The sequence below is a fragment of the Cynara cardunculus genome (assembly GCF_001531365.2).
Source record: "Cynara cardunculus var. scolymus isolate 2C chromosome LG 3, CcrdV1, whole genome shotgun sequence".
In the NCBI taxonomy this organism is placed as follows: domain Eukaryota; kingdom Viridiplantae; phylum Streptophyta; class Magnoliopsida; order Asterales; family Asteraceae; genus Cynara; species Cynara cardunculus.
Genome location: NC_037530.1, coordinates 34,718,590 through 34,740,800, shown reverse-complemented (window position 1 = coordinate 34,740,800; position 22,211 = coordinate 34,718,590). Strand labels below are relative to the sequence as shown.

Genomic DNA, 22,211 nt, shown 5'->3' with positions numbered 1-22,211 from the left:
TAACATAAAATATAACTCATTTTGACAAATTCCATAGGGATCGACAAATCCAAATAGTGAAGAAGACGCCACATTTCTCGTGTCCCTGTGAATCGATAATTTCACAACCAAACAGAGTATAATATTGGGTCATTCCTTCACTTCCTTAAGCTAATTAAAGACCCACAAAAAATGAAATTGTCTGAATAATTCAACGTTGTTTCAATTTTCTCCGCCATTGCTAACTGGTTAGTGTCGATCTTATTTGCTCTGATTGAGATCTTCCAACCCTTTGCTTCATATGTATGATCTTTTTTCACTCTTCAACTCCATCAGTTTAGTACATAGCACGACTGAGAACAATTGATTTTGAAACCAACCAGGGACTTTGTGTTATTTTTTCTTTTCCTTTTGTTTGTTTGTCAGAATCGATTTCGATTCCTCATTTGGGTATATGGAATGATCGAAGCTATTCAATTCTTGTTACCATTGATGTTCAGTTTACTTACATAGATACCCGTTGACTTAAATTTGCTATCGGTTGATTAGTTTGTTTAATCTTGCGAATTTTATTTCACATAAACTAGGGGTAGGTTCTGTTTACTCTGTTTTTGTTTTGATTAATTGATTCTTGCTAAATTTAGTTCATGCGTGAATTTGGATTATAGTTGACAATTTCGGAGGCAATTGTTATGGGTTTGACTTTTTCATTGTTGGGGTTTTGGTGTTGAACAGATCTTTGTTTCATCGAGCCAGTGCAGTGAAATTGGATCCTTATGTTTAAATCAGAAAGGGGTTTGTTGAGAAGTGATTGAAGTGATTTGGGTGTGGGAATAGATGGGGAATACTTGTGTTGGACCAAGCTTTTCAAAGAATGGGTTTATCCAATCAGTTTCTGCTACAATGTAGCGAACCTGATCAACTGAGGAATCCCCACCTACCCCTAACGGAGAAGAAGCTAAAGAAGAACGATCGCCGTTACCTGCCCAAAACAAACCACCACAACAAATGACAATGCCTAAAACTGAAAAGAAACAAGAACAAGAGTAAGTGAAACCCAAACAAGGCCACCAGGTGAAGCGGGTGTCAAGTGTTGGACTTCGTACCGATTCAATCTTGCAAAGAAAAACCGGCAACTTGAAGGAGTTTTTCACTTTGGGCAAAAAGTTAGGACAAGGGCAGTTTGGTACAACATATCTTTGTATAGAGAAAGTTATAGGTGAGCTATACGCTTGTAAATCATTTGCAAATAGGAAGTTATTGACTGATGATGATGTAGAGGATGTGAGAAGGAAAATTCAAATAATGCATCATTTGGCTGAGCATCCTAATGTTATATCAATTAAAGGGGCGTATGAGGATGCTATTGCGGTTCATCTTGTTATGGATTTATGTGCTGGAGGTGAGCTTTTTGATAGGATAGTTCAACGTGGACGTTACACAGAAAGAAAGGCAGCTGAGCTTACTAAAACTATTGTTGGGGTTGTGGAGGCATGCCACTCTTTGGGCATTATGCATCGCGATTTGAAGCCTGGGAATTTGGTCTGACTATACAAATTTTGATCCTTTATTGGTAATCTTTTTACTCATTATTAGCCCCTTCCTACACCCTCGTTAAGATTGTATAAACATTAGATCTCTACATGGATATAACGTATGTTAATTAACTATCCAATCTGTTTTAGATCATTGATTGCATGTTACCTTGAACACTTGGAGCTATCTTTTCATGACAAAAGCCACACAACTCATCTCTAAACAACTCAATGATCATTTGTACATTTGATAATACTAATCAAACAAGGCTTAGAACTCGGTCCAATTTGGTTTAATATTTAAATCCCACAGTGATCAATTTTTGTATGGTCACTTGCGCTTGCTGGAAGGCCTCAAAATTCACCATGGCAGCTTTACATGGATTCCATGAATAAGTTGAGCCAGAGGCCCGTACACCATGGTATCGGAAAAATAAAAGAGAAACTATAAAGAATCGTATTAAATGTTAACTAAACCACATAATATTCCCTTTTTAATTGATGTAATGAACCATATAACCCTTTTGGCTTTCAAGATGCAATTGTTTCTCTGCCTTCGTTTTCCTTTGATCTTCTTGTTGTGTTCTTGAAAATGTATTTATGTTGTTACAATCTTTTAACTTCTTTTTTAGGTGAATTATTTCACGATGTGGTTGGTAGCCCATATGACGTTGCACCAGAAATATTGACAAAAAATTATGGTCCAGAAGCAGATGTTTGAAGTGCTGGGGTGATCGTTTACATCTTATTAAGCGGGGTTCCTTCGTTTTGGGCTGGCGAGTAGTTGATCACGTGAAGTTATATATGTTGCCCCACCATCCCATGAAAATCGCAATGCTTTCAAATTTTAGTTCCCGTTTGGCTAATCTTGATGCCAAATTTACATTATTGCCGATTGTCATCACTACAGATTATTGATGCTATTGATTTTGGTACAAAAGATTCCACTATTTTCTCATTATTGAGGGGTGTTTTAGACATTTGGCTAGCTATTAAACATCTTTATTAAGCTACTTGTAACATCAAATGTTGCAATTATCATCAATTCATTGTAACAAAATTTTCTTTTGTTATTATGATTTGCTCATTGGTCTATAGAAAAGGAGCAGGGAATCTTTGAGCAAATCCTGCATGGTGATCTTGACTTCTCGTCTGATCCATGGCCAAGCATTTTTTATGGTGCCAAAGATCGTGTGAAAATAATGCTTGTTCGAGATCCAAACAGACGATTAACTGCACATGAAATTTTATGTGAGTCTTCTATTTTGCATATACAATACCATTTACGCTTACAGAAAATGCTTCCTTTCTCTATAAATAAGATCCTTTTACGAACAACTTTTTGGGAAAGTTTGTACATGATTTAATACAAACTGGCAAAATGACTGTCTATGCAATATTTAATAAATGTGTTATATGATATCAATGATATTCAACCAGTTGAATTGAAAAAAGAGTTGACATGGTTTTAGTTTTTCTTCAGGCCATCCTTGGGTTCAAGTTGACGGTGTGGCTCCAGACAAGCCTCTTGACTCTGCGGTTCTGAGTTGCACGAAACAATTTTCAGCCATGAACAAACTCAAGAAAAATGGCTGTTCGAGTAAGTGCATATATTTCCGCTAGCTACTTTATGTGTTTCAAAAACTTGCTACGTTTTTAACTTCAAAATCCAACGCAATGTTTTGAGTTTTTTAAGAAAACTTCTGACTACATTGATCACCATAGCAGTTTACTACAATTTATAGAATAATTTATGTTCAAAATACCTTTATGATCTTGAAATATGTACAATTGACTTCAAAGTCAAAGTGTATCACTTCCTGTTGGAATAAAGATGAGTTTATACGGCGTGGAATTAACTTTTCTTTGGAATTCTGAAGATGTGGTTTTCTTATGCAGGTTATAACTGAGACGTTATCAGAAGAAGAAATAGTTGGGATGAAACAAATGTTTCAGATGATAGATTTAGGCAATAATGGTCAAATTACTTTTGATGAACTTAAGGTTGGATTGAAAAGGGTTGGTGCTAACCTTAAACAGTCAGAGATCTATGAATTGATGCAAGCAGTAAGACCTAAATCAAATTCTTATGCTTAATTGTTAATATTGTTGCGACGAAGGATCATGTGAGAAAAATAGTTAAGGTGAGAAACATAAGAATAGAATAATAGATCTCCAGCCTTGATCACTTTTAATCTCATATCCACCCATAAATTGCGCTTTAGAAGAGAACTGATCCGGTACATCTATGTATATCTCGTTAGTGTTGATCTTCAATTAGGATTGATCCAAGGGTGGAGATCCCTTTTTGCTCTTCCCACCATAACTTGTCTTCTCACCGGAACCCAACACATATTGTTTGCATATGCTATCTTCTATATTTAATATGATTGAATCATAAACACAGGTAGATGTCGATAATAGTGGAACAATCAATTATGGGGAATTTGTTGCTACAACGTTACACATGAATAAAATCGAGAAAGAAAATCATCCATTCGCGGCTTTCTCTTACTTTGATAAGGACGAAAGTGGTTATATTATTGCCGATGAGTTTCAACGTGCTTGTGAGGAGTTTGGCATAGATGCTCACCTCGAATAGTTGATTCAAGATGTTGACCAAGATAATGTAAGTTTATTTAATAACCGTAAATATTTAGAGAACCAACTATCCATGATGAATATTACATAAATAATCATACATTTTCGTTCATGTCCTATTCGTTGTTTATCTGGTTTTCAGGATGGACACATAGACTACACCGAATTTGTGCCCATGATGCAAGGGCATACCGATACCGGTGCTAAGAACAGCCTAGATAATAGTTTCAGTATTAAGTTTAAAGAAGCACTAAAACTTTGAACATATAAAGTTTTCGGTTCTTTTTTCGTGTTCGTTTTTCATGATTCTTCTTTGTCGAAAAGGTTATACAACAATACAGATTGAAAGCCGCGCTTTACTCAAAGTTGGGTTGAATGTAGTTAACAATTTTAATCAGCATATTTAGTTCAATTTCAACCTGCTTTCGAATCAGTTTGTAAGTACCTCAAAACAAAACAAAGTTTGAAGATAACAGTCAGAAAAGTCCAATAAATAATATTAAATATTTGAGAAATATTATTATTTCACAATAAAGGTAATGTTGCAAAAAGATTTCAATATCAAACATACCAAAAATAAAATTAACAACTTAAAAAAAGATATCAAATTAAATGATAATTTATTTTCAGTATATTTATGTAATATTTTTAAGCCAACAGAATAATTTAAAAAATATATAATATTAAATCACGTGAGAATTAAATTAGTGTCTTCTCAAACTGGTATTTACATTAATTGTGAAAATATGCTTTAGTTATAAATTTTAACCAAACAAACTTCCCCGCCATTGGAATTAATGGGAGGGAAACCCTTTTGGGATTACAAATTTACATACTACCCCCTCTACTATGACTTCATCTCATTTTTGTGATCAATGTTATACTGATTTTGTTCTTGATTTAATTGTATTTTTTATCGGAAAAAATATGGTTACTGATTACTGTACAAAGTCTCAAAAGTAGCTATTAATTACATTATTATATATGATATATTGAGATTTTTTTATGGGGATAACATTGCATGGGGAAATATAAAGTTTCGAAAAACCAGGACAGTTTCACATGGGCAGGTATATGAACTTGATTTGAACGCGTGGAGATATGAAAGATAGTCTAAGGCAGGAATCCACCATATATATACATTATTTTATACAGACATCGTTTATGTCTGTAGTTTTTTATTTGCTTTCCTAATATGTTCCTTTATATGTTTCGTAACCATCGTGGCACATGGATGCAAAAAGATGTCTATAGTGGATGAACGATGGCACCCTTCTTAAAATATTAATCGAGTCGTAAAGAACCGCTTAAAAAGTTAAAGACAAATTGTGAACCATAACAAAAGGGTAATTTGAGATCATAATAGATTTAAATAGGGTTTTTATGTAAATAAAATTATTTGAAGGGGCTTTTTTGTAACTTTAAACCATAATTTTCGCTTCCCAGTTTCTCTCTCTAACGCTCCCTGGTGTCAATATATTTTAAAAATAATAATTTAAATAAGAATGAAACTAATAATAAATCCATAAGCCTTGTTTGTTGTGTCTGCGCTCAGATAAAAACCCTAATTTCCCACTCTCTCTCTCCCTCCACCGCTCAGGTTTCTCTCTCTCTACGCAATTCCTCTTTCGACAGCTTGAGCTTCACCTATGGCGACGTCGGGCGATGGAATGGCTCCCTACCAAGGAGGGGGATTAGGGGGGAAGTTTCGGAAGAGGCCTATACGGCGTAGTGCTCAGGGGACGCCGTACGATCGGCCTCCAACCGCACTCAGGAACAATAGCCCTAGCCTCTTCGCGAAACTCGTGGACCCCGCGTCTAGACTCATATACGCGGGGGCCGATAGGCTCTTTGGCGTTTTTCGTAAGCGGCTTCCTTCTATTGCTGCACGACGTCCTCCAGGTTCAACACTTTTGTTCCAATTAAATTACTTTTTTTTTTCCAGTTTCTTGTGGCTTGAATTTATTTTCGGGATGATATGGATGTTGATAGACTTTTTTATGCGATCTTTGCCGGAATTAGATACGGTATCGTGTGATTTGAGGGCTGCTCTGGTCGGTTGGGTTATTGCTAATCCTTTATTTGCTCAGGTTTTTGTTTTGCCTATATTTTACCATATAAAAGGGCATATCTTTAGGATCATCTTACTGTAAGTTATAACGGTGGATTGTCTTGTTGCTATATTTTTGCAATTGACTTAAGTTTAATCTGGCTTAAGAAAGACACATATTTTATCTTACGGCATATACTTAGAATTGCGGGGTGTTAGTTTTGTATTAGTTGAGCTGCTGATTGCTGAAATCTGTGACTTGCTATGGTCTTAGACCTGTTTTGCAATTTGTTTTGTTTAAAGGGGTCGTATTCCAGGGATGGGAAGAGTCTATCCTTTTAATGAATTAAGTTCATAGTTATGTTGGTTAATGTACCTTGAAATCACTAAGGTCTGGTCTTGGTCTCTTTAGATACAGAAACATAACGTTCTACTGGACGTTGCATTGCTCATTTTTCATTAGGTTCAAGGACCAAAGAAATATGGTTTTTTTACTTGTATCTTTTGTTAAAAAAAATATCTCGACAAGTGGAAATGCCATCCCCATATCAGCTATCTTATGTTCATTAGAATACCGCCTCTTGTTTTTTTGTATGTATCTCATTTTTTGTATATTTTATTTGTGCCATAGTTGATGCTTATTATGGTCTCTTTTTAAGTGTCATGGCAGGCTTAACATTGATAGACTTGTAATAGAAATTTGAATTAGTAACAAACCTATTCGGTTAAGTGGGTTACATAAAAAAATTCATGTATAAGCATACAGTTTAATAAAATCATGCATATATACCATTATAAATATCCTCCTTTCATACGGCACCTTTGTGAGTTGACATGCTTAGATGATTGTGACTGTGTTGTCTTTGAAATTTGAATGATGATTGTAAATTTGACGATTTCTTGTAAGTACAAATTACTTATAAACCCTCCTAATATATGGAACAAATACTCTAAAAGGATTATGTTATGAACCTCTATATAGACTTTGGGCAAGTAGGCAGAGGTTGTGGAACTTCTGTTTTCATGCATGTTTACGAGCTAAGTAGCAAAAGACAATGTCAATGCCCAAGACCAAGTAATTGTGAATTTCTTTTAGGGGAGGGAGTTTCTTGTTAGCAGAATTATGTGTTTGCATTCTAGAAAGCTAGCAGTAACGAAGGATATGATTTTCATGAAAATTCTTGTTTCGTGCTCTGAGTTCCAAAGCATATATGTAGAATTCTAAGTTATTTCTGTTAGATATTTTTTTATATAAGTCATTTTTTGCTGAATTGTTAGCTTAATAGGTCAATATTCCAAGAGCAACGATGGCAGGGATCATTGGGCATTTAGAATCTCATAATTATCGGGATTAGGTATTTGATCTCGGTTCATGCATTCAACCTTAACTGAAACTAAGAAGCTTCATGATTTATGTTGATTACATTGTAATTGTATTGAACTATCACATTACAATATACTAAGATTACTACATACCATAGGATTTATATTAGGTAATGAATCTTAAGCATTTCTATTGTTTCATACTACATGGCAAGTTAATTATGGACAACCAACCAAGTTCTTTACGTAATGATGTGCCATATTTTTGCAACAACAACCGTTTTATTTTCAAGAATCCTTAGGATCATTTATCTAATATGAAGTTATAATGACCAGTTCTGCTCTACTACTTTTTTTTGTTTCTGTGGATACCATGACATTTATATTATGCATTTATTTATGTCACATCACTTAATATCATTTGAATGCTTTTTCCCTCACAAAAGTTCCCATGTGATCAGAGACTAGTGAAGAACCAAGGAATGGGCTTCAGGAGGCAGGTCCAAATGTAAGTTGTTTTTTCCAGTGTTGCACAAGCTCATTCATGTCTTTCTAATCATATCAATTGTATGCTTTACTTCAAAGATGTTCAATTTTTACATGGACAAGGTTAATAACAATTCCTGTTCACAAAATAATGATATTGCCGTTGCTTTGTCATTCAAAACTGTCTTTGCGCTCTCTCTCTATCACATCTGTTTTAGATACTATTGTCAAACAAACTGCTTATCTGAGAATCTTAATTTATTGCTGGAAATGATTGCTAGTATTAAATATTTAAGCAAATTGCATGGTAATAGTTTACAGACTTTTGTAGGTGGGTGCCATACTACTGTATTTGCACACTGCTTATGCATCTAGAAATCCTGGCGCCTGTGTAGTTGTCTCTACTATCAAGTTTCATCCATTTGTTATCCAAGTTATGGCATACTTTGCATGAATGCCATGGCTTCTCAAGTTTTTATATTATTTGGAGATTTAGAGATCTCATCAAATATAATTTCTGATATTGGAGACTGTAAGATATAAGAAGTGGTTTCTTCATCTCTGGTTGAATCATGCAAGTGATGTTCAGCTTGGAACAACAGGCAGTATTGAGGCTTCTAGGAGAGCATGCTGTTTCTTTTTTCTCACAAAATTTCTATAATTTTTTCTTGTCTTCTAGGTTGTTCCCCGTGCACAACTTTTTTTGCTAACTACTTAGACTATATAACGTTGAATGTGGTCATTTACATGGAGTCTTTACGTTTGAAGTTCGAAAGTGAGCAGGTGGGACTTGGGAGTAGATTTTGTTCTTACTTTCTATGGTTTATGCCTTTTCCTTAAGAGTGTATGGAATTTGCTTTCCAAGTGATTTGTTTAGTTCTGCTGTTCTTAACTACTTTGTTTGCCACCATTGCGATTTTGATTCTCTTTCTCTTGGTTGCCTGGATCAAAGATTTCTACTGGAGTATCAGAACCTAGCACAGACAAAGGTCGGAATTTGTCTACCATCTCTGCTGCCCCACAGATATCAGAGCTTGAGAATATGCTGAAACAGAAGACCTTTACTCGGTAAGTTATTTTGCTTAAGCCAATTGTCAATCAAACATTGTTGTGATCTGTGCTCTAAGAGGTATGATCTTGGTGCCTTGGCTTTGTAAGTGCCTTCTCCATTATTTGTTGGTAATCTTTTTAACAAATTTGTTTCATAGGTGCCGATTTTAACCCCAATCAAATGAGCATTTTTGGCATATGATTTTTTTAAAATTAACGTCACCCAATGATAGTTCAAGTTTTTTCGAAGAATGAAGAAAATAAGGTTTTGAGATGTTAGGTGCCACTTGCCGCACTCCTTGCTCTCTTGCCTTTGAAGAATCCATATAATGTAGATTGCATCCTTTTATATCTCATCTATCTTTGTATTTGTGAACAATGATGGAAATACTGATGTGATGTACCACTTCAGATCGGAAATTGAGCGTTTGACAGCATTGCTGCATTCGAGAACTACCGAGTCACCTTCTGATGACGATGAAGGGGACGGATCAAAGCGTCCCAGCACAACATCTCAGCTTTTGAGGCTTGAAGCATCCACAAGTGGCCCATTGAACAAGCATGTGGAGGATAGGGAAAATTTCCATGCTTCCATTTTGACTCCTCGTGCCAACTCAAGAGTGAGTTAATATGCTTTTGCTCTTGCTTTTGTGCATGTGTGTGTGTTCATTTGTTTTATTGTAAGACATGTTTCCGTTGTGAAAGTATCATATGTTTTTAGGTTTCCTACCCAAAAAGTTTTTATTTTGTATTCGGCTCTCTTCAGGCCTTTGAAGAGGATGTTGCCTCACCTGCTGAGCTTGCGAAGGCTTACATGGGGACGAGGCCTGCCAAAGTATCACCATTGACCTTGAGGTTGGGCAGTCAAGCACCAAGACAAGAGTCGATGTCACTTAATAACACAATAGTCTTCCCAAGAACACCTATCACATCACTTGCACCGAGGACTGCAGGTAGCTCAAAGGGTCTTGAAAATGGTTTGACAACCCCGAGATCACGAGGCAGATCAGCAATATATAACATGGCACGCACACCATATTACAGGGGAACTTCAACTTTTAACCAAAAGGTTAGATGAACAACAGATATCTTTTGATATGTTCAACAATATCTTTTTTGATGAAGTGGAATTGTAATAGTTTCTTCATTTTCAGGGAATGAAGTCAGATTATGGTCATGGTGTGGCGTCACCATCACTCGCATTATCTCAACCTGCTATGGAACATGATGGGCCAAGTGGATCAAGCAAGACGGTATGCGCTTTAGTGATGAAGTATATATTTTGATAAAATGCTTTTGGCTAGCAGGTGAATTTTTCCAACTTCTTAAATTTTGCTTTAGGCTCTAAAACGTAGGAGTTCAGTACTTGATGATATTGGGTCTGGTGGACCGGTCCGTAGGATTCGACAGAAAGCTAATCTTCTATTACAAGGAAGCTCTCTGGCAAAACATAAAAGTCAATTTGATTCAAGTGCTCTTCAACAACCAGGTGCAGCAAGTCAGAAGCTGATTTTAAGGAATGAACCTGAGCCAAAAGTCTCTAAGACAGTAGAGGAAAATGGGGAGACCAGCAAGCGTATTTTAGGTTATGCATCTGTTCCTACGAAGTCGTCTCAAATGGCTTCGAAAATATTGGAACAACTAGAAAGATTGAGCCCAAAAGAAAAACCTTCAGGATCTAGGCTTGCTGGAACAAATGAGAAATCGCCCACTAAACAGACATCAAATATGATCCATGGCCAGGCTCTTGGAAGCCTAGAGAAAGTTGATTCACCAAAATTTCTGCCAAGCCCTCCGGTTAATCAGAAATCAGAGAGTCAGAACCACACGTGGTTGCCTGAGGCTCGTGCCTCAACCTCTCAAAGCAAAGACAAAGTTGAAGAAAATGGCCCAAGGAAGTTTGCTGTTCCTCGTAATGTACTGAGCTCAATGAATGGAAGTTCTACAATAGTGGTAAGAGATAATGCACCAATTGCTACAAACACAGATTCCATATTGAAGCTGCCAGCAGAACCTCCTCAGAAGAAGCGGTCTTTTCAGATGAGTGCTCACGAGGTAGGTTGCATAATCTGTTTATGTGTTTTACTTCTGAATTGACAAAAAGAATGGAATTACAAACAACTCGTCAATGTTTTTATCTAGTGCTAGTTAGAAAAAAATCTTGGTTTTTAACCCATTTCCGATTTGAGAGTTTTATCTAAATGACTAGTAATTATCTTAAAGTGAATTGATTCAGTTGGGTTTGGTCTTATCTGACCCTCCCAGAAAGAAATTGAAGACAACTAAAGTGGAGTCAAGGAGGAAATAGATAGTTGCGTGATAGGGTTTTGTAGCTCCATTGGAGCTTAGGTACCAAATTATCTGTTATATCCCCTTCGCATCAAATCACACTATTATGGCTCTGCACAATCATTCATCTTGGCTGTCAAGTTTCTTACAATTACAAGTTAAAGCTACTAGTTTTACTTTGAGGCTTTGAGATTCCACAAATATAAACTGTCAGATGGGAAAAACTGTTCAATCTAGAAAGGCGATCCCATTGATGTTCTTAAAGTATATTAAAAAGTTCCTCTTTTTTGACTAGACTTGTTATTGATATTTGATAGGAAATGTTGTTTAATTTGTTATTTTACCTCAGTCTTTCATGGTTTTTTTTACTTCTCTGTTTGTCTTGTGAAGGATTCTTTTGAGGTAGATGAAGACAACCATTCTAATGGGCATGCATTCGTCCCATTGGGTGAAAATAAGAAACTGGTAACATCTGTGGTAGCAAAAAAGGATGTTTCTGCTGATGCGCCTGCTCAAGTCAATCAAACTCCTGCACTGCCTGAAGTCACTAAAACTTCGGGACCTGAAGTTGGCAAAATTCCAGCAATGCCTGTGTTAAAAAAAACTGATGATGCTATATCTCCTCCAAAAACTGATTTGGGACGTCCTGGTGGTTCTGTTGTTAATGAGCAGAAGATGGGATTTAACTTCCCTACCTCGCCTCCATCAAGTAGCAATACGCAGTCTGCTGTGTTTTCTCAATCAACCTCAATATTGGATTCGGCTGCTGCACCGAAGGAACCAACAGTTCTGCCAACATTTGGCACAAGCACTAAAAATGCTGAGAATATGCCATCATTCTTTTTTTCTGCTGATGAGCCTTCAGGATTCAAAACCAATGCTAGTCCAGATGCAAAACCACCTGGTTTAACCAGGTAATGAAGTTATTTGCTTATCTGCATCAGACATCAATTGTGATTGTTGAAAATGATGTATTTGTTGCATATATAATAATCTTATGTCCCTTTTTCTCTTCTTTTTTGGCTGTGCAGCTTGTTTAATTCTGTTACGAAGAATGATCTAGTACAAGTTCCAGCTTCCAATAAAGATGATAATGGCAGCAGTCAGAAGTCAGTATTTATGTTTGGTAAATCAGAATCTTTATCCTCTGCTAGTCCAACAACGACGTCAGCAAGTGGTATATTTTCATTTGAAGGCCCAGCCAAGAATTCAAGTATTGCCAACGGGACTGCTACTTCAAGCCCATCAATTTTTGCTTCCTCGTCTCCATTTACAGCTTCTGGTACTAACACAAATAAGCCTTTCAGTAGTAGCTCATCCCATGTTCTGTCTTTATCCTCTACCACCACCACTTCAGCCTCTACTATTGCTTTTTCTACACCTCAGCCAGCACCCAAATTTGGTTTTGGGTCTGCAACTTCAACAACTTCGGCTTTGGCGGCACCTACGAAAGACAAGGAACCAAAATCCAGCATCAGTAGCTCACCTTTTCCTAGCCCATCTTTTGCCACAGCAAGCACTGGAAATGCATTTGGGTTCAGTTCTCCAGCAGCTACAGCAACCACCGATAACCACTCTCAGGGATCCCTTTTTAAAGGCACCAGTGGATCTCAGACATCTACTGCTGTTACAAAGGTGGCGCCTTTCCAGTTTGGCTCTTCCTCCACCTCTCCAGCTTCTGGGACTACTGCCATGCCATCTTCTTCTTCTTCTTCTTCAGGGAGTTCTCTTTTTGGTTCCTCAGCTCCTGCTTTTAGTTCAGCTCCTAGTTTTGGTCTTAGTTCTGCTGCTGCTGCCTCTGCCTCGACAGAGATCAAATCTGGTAGTTCCACCAGTAGTTCTACTAACATATTTGGCTCTTCATTCAGTTCGACGCCTAGTTTTGGCCCTAGTTCTGCTGTTGCCTCATCAGACACCAAATTTGGTTCTGCTTGGCAGCCACCAAAGTCTTCTGCGTTTGGTTCTTCTTTTGGTTCTCCATCTACAGGGTTTTCCTTTGGGGCTTCTTCTGCCAGCAGTTCACCTATTGTGTTTGGATCTACTTCTAATGCAGGTGCTTCTACGGGATCTTCCATGTTTTCATTCACTGCTTCTGGTGGTACAAATTCATCTTTTTTGGCTCCCTCCCCTGGTCAATCTGTTTTCGGAAGCTCGACGCCTGTTTTTGGAGCTGCCACGGCTTCACCTAACAATAACGATCAAATGAGTATGGAAGACAGTATGGCTGAAGACTCTACTACACAAACACCCACTCCTTCCATTCCTACATTTGGTCAAGCTCCTGCTAGCACCCCAGGTTTCATGTTTGGTTCAGCCACCCCAACACAGTCGACAGTTCCTTTTCAATTCGGTGGCCAGACAAAGCAACAGCTGTCTCAAAATCCTTTTCAGGCATCTGGTGGCCAGACAGATCAACAACCATCTCAGAATCCTTTTCAGGCATCTGGTAGTGTGGAGTTCAATGCCGGAGGAAGTTTCTCGTTAGGGTCCGGTGGGGGTGACAAGTCTGGCCGAAGGATTTTAAGAGTTAAAAGCAAGAACAGGAGGAAGTAAAGAGCTTATATGGAAGATGGTCTTTTTTGGGGAGATGCAAGGCAATTTGTTGCGTTCTTCATTTCATGATTATGCAGCCTCCATGGTTTCAGGTATTGTGGTAATTAGAATGTTATATCTCATTTTTGGAGGAAGTGTTCCGTGGCTGTGGTAGGAATGGATACTTGTTCAAATTTTATCATCACATTATTTATCTTTTTGTGTACTCCTGTAAAATCATACAAGTTATAAAGACCTTTTCAATCCAGAGTCATAATGCATATATGGCTTGTATCTTTTGCATTGAAAGTTGTACATACTTTTAGACGTTGTCGATTGCTTTTAGATTGAGGATAGTATGCGTAGTCTCAAAGACGCAGTAGTGAATGTTGCTGGGACGTGCTATGGTTCAACCGCTACATCTTTTAAAAGCACCTCTTTAGCAACACTGAGGGTGTACTGATTTCCAAGTTTGTGCCATGTTATTGTGCAAACACAGGTGTATTATTTTAATCTACATATTTTTCATTGTCAATGTACCTATAGTTGTACGATTAGTGATCCAGCATATGCTTTTTCTAGCAAAAATGGTTTTTGCTTGACTCGATTCAATGCAAGGAAATCATGGGTCTAAGTTTAAACAAGAATCCAAACACTGGCAACTGAAAACCACTGCTTGCACCAGCCCGATAAGGATGAGACCCAAGCCAACAATAAATACGGTGGAAGAACCGCAAGTCGTAAAGGTTAACCAGATAGTTGACATTAGTAACGGGAACCAGAATTGTTATAAACTCGGCCATGAGGGTATGGAACCCTTACCGGCTCAGGCCCTTGACTTCTCTTGGCTCCATGATGATCTGTGTGTGGCATATAGGGCCTGGGCCAACCATAATCATGGGGATGAGTCAGGTGGGTGGTGATTTCTGCACCTACTTCTTGTTGATACTGATGTAACCGGGCCTGTGATTCCTTGCGGAGGAGCTCCCCTACTTGTGCTGCATGTTGGACTCTAAGTGAAGACAGCTTCTCTTGGTATCGTCTATTGATCTCTACCATTCTCTAAAATCACAATTATATTAACATCAGTTCCCACAAACTAGTTATAAATGACATAAATCGACTAACCTCTTTGTGTCTAGCGCTTTCTTCATCTTCCACATCACTCAACTCTTTTATCAATTTCATGATCTCGTCTTGGAATTTCTGCTCAAGTCCTTGGAAACTAATTTCGGAAGGTTTGTCCTCCTCATACCCAATTTCCATGTCTTGCTCATATGATTGCAGTCTCGGGTCGTTATCTGCTTCGTTCTCATAATTAATCTTTTGATTTGCCATACGCTCTTGAGGAAGTCCTGATTCACACCAACAATTACAAAAAGAAAACATGTAATTATACAGTTTTAAGTATCTTATGCCAATGGTCCGAGCGGAATTGGTGTAGTTCTGTTTCATAGGGAAAACAATGTAATTAAAAATGGGCAAATTAGAAAACATTACTCTTATTGTGATGCATTAAACTTAGCAAACTTGAATTGCTATCTTCATGGTTTTCTTGTTAACATTTCATTAACCCTTGCATATTGTTCGACCTACCAAATGGATTTCATATATTATCATGATTTTATACTCTTTTAGAAGTAACAAATACTAGTCCACCCCCCACCTCCACGACCCACCAACAAAAGAAAGGATCATAATACGTTGAATCCTTTTTGAACAATCTTTTCAGGTTTTACTGGATTATCCCATCAAAAGATTCCCATGAATCATGAGAGGAACAATTAGGGTACACAGAAAGACAACAAGTGTTAGAAAAAAAACTATGGTACTAAAGATACTTGCCTTGTGAATATGAAGGAGGGGACATTGGATTCAATTCAATCTGTGGTGTTGTATCCCATTGCTGTCGGCCATCTGCTTGAGATGGACATTGAGTTTGCCCAGGAAACTCGCTTATTTGAGCATTCGGTTGCATTCTCTGTGCAGACATGTGCAGCAGCTGAGAAGCAGCATATCTATTGACACCTGCATCAGCATATGGTGCAGGCCTGTTCATCTTCTCCTTGTAATCACAAAACAGCGATATAACCTAACAACAGTTAAGGCCATTCAATATCTGTGAACACCATCTGAACAAAGTTATAGTCATACTTTCAACAAACATCCCACTGCATAATAATGTTCCCAGCTGAAACAAGACACAAATACAATGATGCAAGAATCACAAGGGGTGTTGCTTGTTCTTTCAAACAATTCAGTATCACATTGTAATCCTCACCAATGGATGTTAGAACCACAGCTATTCCTCCTGAAAATTGTGGATTCCACTGTTTGTGTCACGATCGATTTACAAAAACCCTACTTAGATACATCAATAAAGATGCAATTGCCGTTGGATTTCACATAAATAAGCAGATACACATAAGGAGCAAACTGTTCACATGTGACAGACAGAATGAAATCGAGAAAAAAACGACAAACATCTAGGGTTGAAGTATGAAATTCAAACCCTCAAAGGCTAATCAGCCAGTGAAGAAGGATCCACTACAAAAGAAAGAAACATTAGCGAAGACAAACCTGAAGCGAAGGTTGACGGTAAAGAAAGTAGGTGGATTTACGTAGATGTAATAAACCTAAGGAGCGATAGACAGTGAAGTTCTGAAATGAATGGGGGAAGAACGATGACGAAGATTGAAATACTGTTCGTAGCACGGGTTCTTTCTTTGTGGCGACTGATATGAAGTACAAAAAGCGTCCTTCAACTTATGTTTAAACACAGTTTTAGTCCCTTGACTTCAACTTACTCATGTTGGAACAATTTTGTTATTATTTTTCCTGTGTACAGAAATGCCCCCTTGACTTGAAAAGAAATGCCTTGGAGACGAAAATAAGCGCCTTCCATCGGAAGAAGTAACGAACAGAAAATACAGTCGAATCGTTGGAGGCTTTAACCTCAGAATCCTTGGTGGCGCCTACATCAACGACAGGAAGGAAACCATGTGGAGAACGGCTATGGCGCGCGCCACCAGTGCTCTTCGGTCGCCTTTGCACGGAATTACCGGCACATCTTTCCGCCGCCACTACGCGTCCAGCAGCAGCCCTTCTTCTTCTGTTGTGGTTAACTCCATGATTCTCCGTTCTCTTAAAGAACACTACGTCGAAGTCTCCAAAATGGCTCCTCCGCCGGTACTTTCCCATCTCAACTCTTTCTGTAGGGTTTTACGAGGGTTTAGCTTTAAAAACTGAATAAAGTCGATAAATCACTCATTGACTTATTGTGGTCTTATGTCGAGCAACTGATAGGCACTCTCTAGATTCAAAAAAGATATGATGAGTACTTGTCCTGATGTTAACTAGGGATCAAAATCTGGACTTGGTGTGTAGGGTTTTAATGGGGTTTATGTATTTGTGTTTGGGATGATTTTTGATATCTTATTTGTTAACAGAAGGTGAGTCCTCCTCCACAATTTACAGTGGTAAAAGGGGCACTCGATAGTGGCGGTCCGGTTTTGAAGCGAATGTATGGAGATGAGGAGATCAGTATCTCGGTGATGCGGATGGTTAACATTCTCCCCGGAGTAGATCCTGCTGAAATTGATGGTGATGATGAGATCAATCAGTTGTTTCTTCATGCTGATATATCGAAGCCCGGACAAGACTTCGTTTTGCATTTTCTCTGCGGGTTGTACCCAGATGCTTTGGGAATTCATTCTGTTTCCCTAAGACATAAGCTCGAAACCTCAGGGCTCCTTGAGGTTCCATCCAAATACAATGGTCCTAGTTTTGAGTAAGTCATCTCATGCTCAAAATTTCTGATGGTAAAACAGCCATAGTTAAGTGAGTACTCATGTTTTGACTTTCTGTTGCTAATACTATTTTGTACTTTATATGTGATGATTTATTCAAACATAGTGTTTGGAGATTTGCTAGAGATGACTTCATAATCCTATTAACTGCCGAGCAATTGACTAGATAACCAACAAACTCGTCTCTATACTGCACATTCCTCATCATACACTCAAAGGCAAACTAAATATCGTATTGCCAGCTTTCATTTTTCTCATCATAGCAAATGTGTTTCTTAGTTTTTGTGCTTGCTTTGAAATTATGAAATATACATAGTAGAGCAAAATATTTGGTTCATCTAGCCATTCAATCCTGATTAATTGGTGAATATAGTAGAAGTTTTTCTGGATTGCGGTCCCAAGATTTCTACTCTTTAGCCCTCACATTGAGAGAGAGGTTTTTTAATTGGAGAAGTTTCATTATTTTCTTGTGTTGACTGTTGTTTTGAGTCTTCCTGTCTTTATTATTTGATAGCTTCTTGGACACATTGCTCTACTTGGCAGTTTTCCTATTAGATTCACAGAAAGAGCAAATAATTTGGTAAATTGCTGACTCATTGATTTAAGTTATTCTATATGAATTTCCCCATAAGTTAGCACCATAGTGGCTGTTATATTCTGAACTCATAGGTGGTTTTCTCTAGATTTGACTGTAAATTTTATCTTTTAACTTGCACTGTTATATGATCTATGCGCCAGTTTGGTTTTCACGGGGGTACCAATTTGCTGTGATGTTTATCAAGCATGCTGATCCTAACTCCACTTTATGCTCCTTGGATACCTTGCTCTTTGTTTATCTTACTTGGCCACCTTTATAATTTCATCTAGCAGGAATGCTACTTTTGAAGGGGGGTTTATGGTTTCTGAGTAAGGGACAGTTGCCCATCACATGAGTGTCTAGGCTATAGGATGCCATATGCTTCGTTGTTAACTAGTTATGCATGGATTTGTGCACCTTCTCAACAATCTAAGATTATGGTCGACATAGTTCTTTTGCACCTACCAATATGAATAGAACCTTCACTTTGCCTTCTATCACAGAAGCACTACACCTATAAATGGTAACTGAAAAATCGACTGACAATAGTAAAACATCCAAGTTTGATAAAATTTTATTTCAATTTGTCTGCCTCGACATTATCTGTATACGAACTTGAACGTGATGTATATTTGATCCAATTAAATATTCTATGAATTATGTTTTGAAGTGTGGATGCTTATAAATAACATCTTCCACACACACAAACAAGTCTCAAGTAACACTAGTTACTGAAAGAGTAAGGTGATGATAGTCAATATGTTTTAATGAATCAAATTTATTTATAAACCGAAAAACCCTTTGCTCTCACAGGTTACAGTGTTACCTAACATTGAATATGAATTTTAGGATTTAGTCATCAAACTTGGAACATTTCATGAATTTTATTTATTCTTTTATTTAAGTTGTTATCATTTGTAAGTTCACTAATTTGTTTTAGATTAAAAAACTGAAAGTTTTATTTTCCAGAACCAGATTTGAAATCAGATTAAGATATTTTTACATATTCATATATATAATTTTTTGACTTGACCAAATTCTGATGTTATTTATGCTTTACAAATTTCAAATTTAAAAGTTGTGGTTTAACATTCATTTGACCCTTTGAATTTCATATTCGAAGTTGCGATCGGATCTATTCATTAAAAAGAATCGATTCAAGAATTCAAATTCAGTTTGATAATTAAATACGAATTCAAATCCAAATTTGAGTTGGTTAACATCTGTTCGCGGACCTAAGTAGTAAGTCCCACGCATTTAGTCCTTTTGTGCTGCGTGTAGGTGAATGATGGGGGTAACAAATTACTTTTGCATTGGAAGGAAGTGAATTTTTGTGATGCCCAAATTGGTAAATTACTTCTTTCTGGGAAGGATATTGGGGAATGTGGCTAGAGAAGTACAAGGTCCCATTTTTGCATGAGACCACATATAGAGGTATCTGGTTGGATAACTTAAGGGTATAAGAAGCCAACTATGAATTATCAGGTTGCTGACTAGTCGATGTAATTCCAGAAAGTAGGGTTAATCAGAAGTGTGACAAAGGCCTTGAGTAAGAGTGTTGCAGGAGTTTGGAAGCAATACAAAGTTGACTAAAAGGAAAGATGAAAGTAGAAATTGACTGTAGAATATTGGTGCTCTTTTTGGGTTGATAAGATTTGGGCAGTTAGACTTATGGTTGGTGCTGAGCACATGGTCAAGTGTTGTGGTGAAAGTTGGCCAGATCTATGGTTTATTATCAAGGGAGTAGCAATGCAATGTATGGCGTCTTTTCTGGGCGCTGTTCTATGGCCACATTGGCCCGATCAGAAGTGCAGCCAATTCATGTGCAACTGTTCATTGGTCTTTTCCAGGATGAGAAAACACGATAGCCTATCAGACCTTTACTATAGGGGGATAGGGTTTGAGCCTTGTTAGAGGTTGTATAGACTTTTTAATGGCATAAGAGTTGGCTGGAAAATGCATCATAGTAACCAGTGTTTTTTGTTTTTGTTCTTTTGAGGGGGTGGGGAGGGCTGTTCTTATACATAGGTACACCTACTTCTAAGCATCGTTCTTATTTAGTTTATGTTTTCAGTTGGCTTAAGTGGCGAAGGACGTGATTTAAACCTCGGCACACCTGGAACTTGGTATATGCATGTTGATATATGTTCACTTTTTAGTTCCTGAGTTTAAGTTATGAGGAAAAACTTGATTTGGCTTGTTAAAGATTGTATGGAGTTCAAAGAGTGGTGAGCAGATCTTATGGCAGAAAATCAATTGCCAAGGGAGTATAAAATCAGAAGAAAAGTGGAACAAATGCATTTCACTTGAGTTTCTGTAGGAATCATGTTTCAGGAATGAAAGCTGCATTGGCGAATCTTAACAACATGAGTTCTTGTGTGATCTGATGATCACAAGAACCTTAAGCACTATGCAATTAAAGCTGTTATATGTTTGGAGGACTTAAATTTTGTAGACGTTTAATTTATAGGCTTGCTCTAAAGACACTCTTATGCTTGTTTGGTTTTCTTTTTGGGAATGAGATTGAATTCAGAAGGGAAAGCTTGCACCATCATCTTGAGTTAGAGTCCTCTAATGCCCTTTTATTCTATAGAGTTTAACATTTCCTTGGATTCAAGGCTTAACCTATGTATTCTATATCCTTGTTCTATGCCTGCTTTGTGAAAATTTGACTTCGTTGGACATGGTGCTTTTGATTAAAGTGGCCGAAAGAGAGGACAACGGAATCAAAGAAATTGTAGGCAACTGAGTTTGGTACAATCTATGACACCAAGACCCCTTTACATGAAAGAACTATTACAAGGCAATTCCATGTGGGAGAATGTCGTCTTGTAAAGGCTATAGTTTCTCTTATATACTTGCACCTTATGCTCATCATTGTACAAAGATCCTCTTCATGCCTATCATGTTGTTTTATGTTTGCATTTCCCCCATTTTGGGTACCTGTGTTCTCGGTCCTCCAAGGATACCAGGGGCAGGGTGATAACCTATGTAATCCATACATATTGGTGAGTATCCAAATGAATAACTGACATCTTCTTAACCCGAAATGGCTGGGGAGAGCAAAGGTTTCTTTTTGTGAGGGTACTCCTGGGAGCAGATCCAGTGGAGACGGAGTGGGGCCTGTAGCTCAGAGGATTAGAGCACCCACAGTGTCCAGGGTTCGAATCCCTCCTCGCCCACAACCGGCCCAAAAGGGAAGGGCCTTTCCCTCTGGGGGTAGGAAAATCATGATCGGGATAGCGAACCAAAAACTTTGGAGCTTGGGTGTGGGTCTTTTGTCGAAATGGAATGGCCTTTTTATTTATTATTTATAGTAAATGAGTGAAGCATTACACATAGTATGTCCATCCCCCATCAGCGTATTTAACAAATGTGTCTTTGTGGTTTACAGAGCTCTTGATGATAGAATGAGGGATGCATTTCATGGTTACATCGAAGAGAGAGGTATAAATGATGGTCTATTCCCGTTCCTGCAAGCATGGCTTTACGTGAAGGATCACCGGAGTCTTATGCATTGGTTTAAATCAGTAGGGACATGTGTTAAGACAAGCAAGTAAGTTTCATATGGATTTCTTAGATGGATTTATTTCCCTTATGGATAAATTACTGTCGTTTCTCTACCTTAATAACGTATCTTTATTAGTATTTAGCCTCATATTTATGCATTCCAATTCTTTTACCGAATTATTTTATGCATTTTGTGTTCCAACTTAAGTACATGTGAATCCAAATTTAGTTTGATTTTCATCATTTAGTAAAGGATAAAGCTTTAATTTGCTAGATGTGAAGATGGTGCAGCATCATCATGTCAATCATCTTGTATAGATAGATGTTCATTTCTAAGTTAGGTAACATGATCAATAGTTGATTATTTACCAGACAACCAATACCTTTTGAGGGACATAATGAACATAATAAATAGGTTACCATAATAACCAGACTAGTTCTATGAATATTAATCGAGTTTTGAGTTAACC

At 37.6% G+C, this 22,211-nt stretch overlaps 3 protein-coding genes and 1 pseudogene across 5 annotated transcripts; 3 read left to right on the top strand and 1 right to left on the bottom strand.

Moving 5' to 3' along the window:
* Window positions 1-816: 816 nt before the first annotated feature.
* LOC112508630 lies at window positions 817-4,377 on the top strand (annotated as a pseudogene).
* Window positions 4,378-5,696: 1,319 nt separating this feature from the next.
* Window positions 5,697-14,125, top strand: LOC112509418 (nuclear pore complex protein NUP1-like). Of its 2 annotated transcripts, XM_025114364.1 has the most exons (10): window positions 5,697-6,017; window positions 7,950-7,996; window positions 8,927-9,042; window positions 9,437-9,644; window positions 9,791-10,093; window positions 10,179-10,277; window positions 10,366-11,079; window positions 11,704-12,227; window positions 12,345-13,135; window positions 13,367-14,125. In XM_025114364.1, the coding sequence occupies exons 1-10, from the start codon at window positions 5,765-5,767 to the stop codon at window positions 13,864-13,866; spliced, it is 3,555 nt and encodes a 1,184-aa protein (XP_024970132.1). In that variant the 5' UTR covers window positions 5,697-5,764; the 3' UTR covers window positions 13,867-14,125. The 2 variants fall into 2 exon arrangements, with proteins under 2 accessions (XP_024970132.1, XP_024970131.1); XM_025114363.1 differs by having other exon boundaries at window positions 12,345-14,125.
* A 304-nt stretch (window positions 14,126-14,429) lies between these two features.
* On the bottom strand, window positions 14,430-16,678 carry LOC112509419. Of its 2 annotated transcripts, none has more exons than XM_025114366.1 (4): window positions 16,426-16,678; window positions 15,691-15,977; window positions 14,974-15,200; window positions 14,430-14,907 (listed from the first exon to the last, which is right to left on the bottom strand). In XM_025114366.1, exons 2-4 carry the CDS (start codon window positions 15,902-15,904, stop codon window positions 14,611-14,613), a joined length of 738 nt encoding a protein of 245 aa, XP_024970134.1. In that variant the 5' UTR covers window positions 15,905-15,977; window positions 16,426-16,678; the 3' UTR covers window positions 14,430-14,610. The 2 variants fall into 2 exon arrangements, with proteins under 2 accessions (XP_024970134.1, XP_024970133.1); XM_025114365.1 differs by having other exon boundaries at window positions 15,691-15,937.
* Window positions 15,031-21,977, top strand: LOC112509420 (mitochondrial acidic protein mam33). The gene is made up of 4 exons (XM_025114368.1): window positions 15,031-15,083; window positions 16,694-17,034; window positions 17,295-17,635; window positions 21,626-21,977. Exons 2-4 carry the CDS (start codon window positions 16,846-16,848, stop codon window positions 21,789-21,791), a joined length of 696 nt encoding a protein of 231 aa, XP_024970136.1. The 5' UTR covers window positions 15,031-15,083; window positions 16,694-16,845; the 3' UTR covers window positions 21,792-21,977.
* The last annotated feature ends 234 nt before the right edge of the window (window positions 21,978-22,211 follow it).

Excerpts from the sequence above, each read along its gene's own strand:
- LOC112509418 (XM_025114363.1), top strand. The coding sequence starts at position 5,765 with ATGGCGACGTCGGGCGATGGAATGGCTCCCTACCAAGGAGGGGGATTA. Across the intron at positions 7,997-8,926 it reads TTCAGGAGGCAGGTCCAAAT|ATTTCTACTGGAGTATCAGA; the intron begins GTAAGTTGTTTT and ends CCTGGATCAAAG. Across the intron at positions 10,278-10,365 it reads CAAGTGGATCAAGCAAGACG|GCTCTAAAACGTAGGAGTTC; the intron begins GTATGCGCTTTA and ends ATTTTGCTTTAG.
- LOC112509420 (XM_025114368.1), top strand. The coding sequence starts at position 16,846 with ATGTGGAGAACGGCTATGGCGCGCGCCACCAGTGCTCTTCGGTCGCCT. Across the intron at positions 17,035-17,294 it reads CCAAAATGGCTCCTCCGCCG|AAGGTGAGTCCTCCTCCACA; the intron begins GTACTTTCCCAT and ends ATTTGTTAACAG. Across the intron at positions 17,636-21,625 it reads TACAATGGTCCTAGTTTTGA|AGCTCTTGATGATAGAATGA; the intron begins GTAAGTCATCTC and ends TGTGGTTTACAG.
- LOC112509419 (XM_025114366.1), bottom strand. The coding sequence starts at position 15,904 with ATGAACAGGCCTGCACCATATGCTGATGCAGGTGTCAATAGATATGCT. Across the intron at positions 15,201-15,690 it reads CCCTCCTTCATATTCACAAG|GACTTCCTCAAGAGCGTATG; the intron begins GCAAGTATCTTT and ends GGTGTGAATCAG. Across the intron at positions 14,908-14,973 it reads AAAGCGCTAGACACAAAGAG|AGAATGGTAGAGATCAATAG; the intron begins GTTAGTCGATTT and ends TTGTGATTTTAG.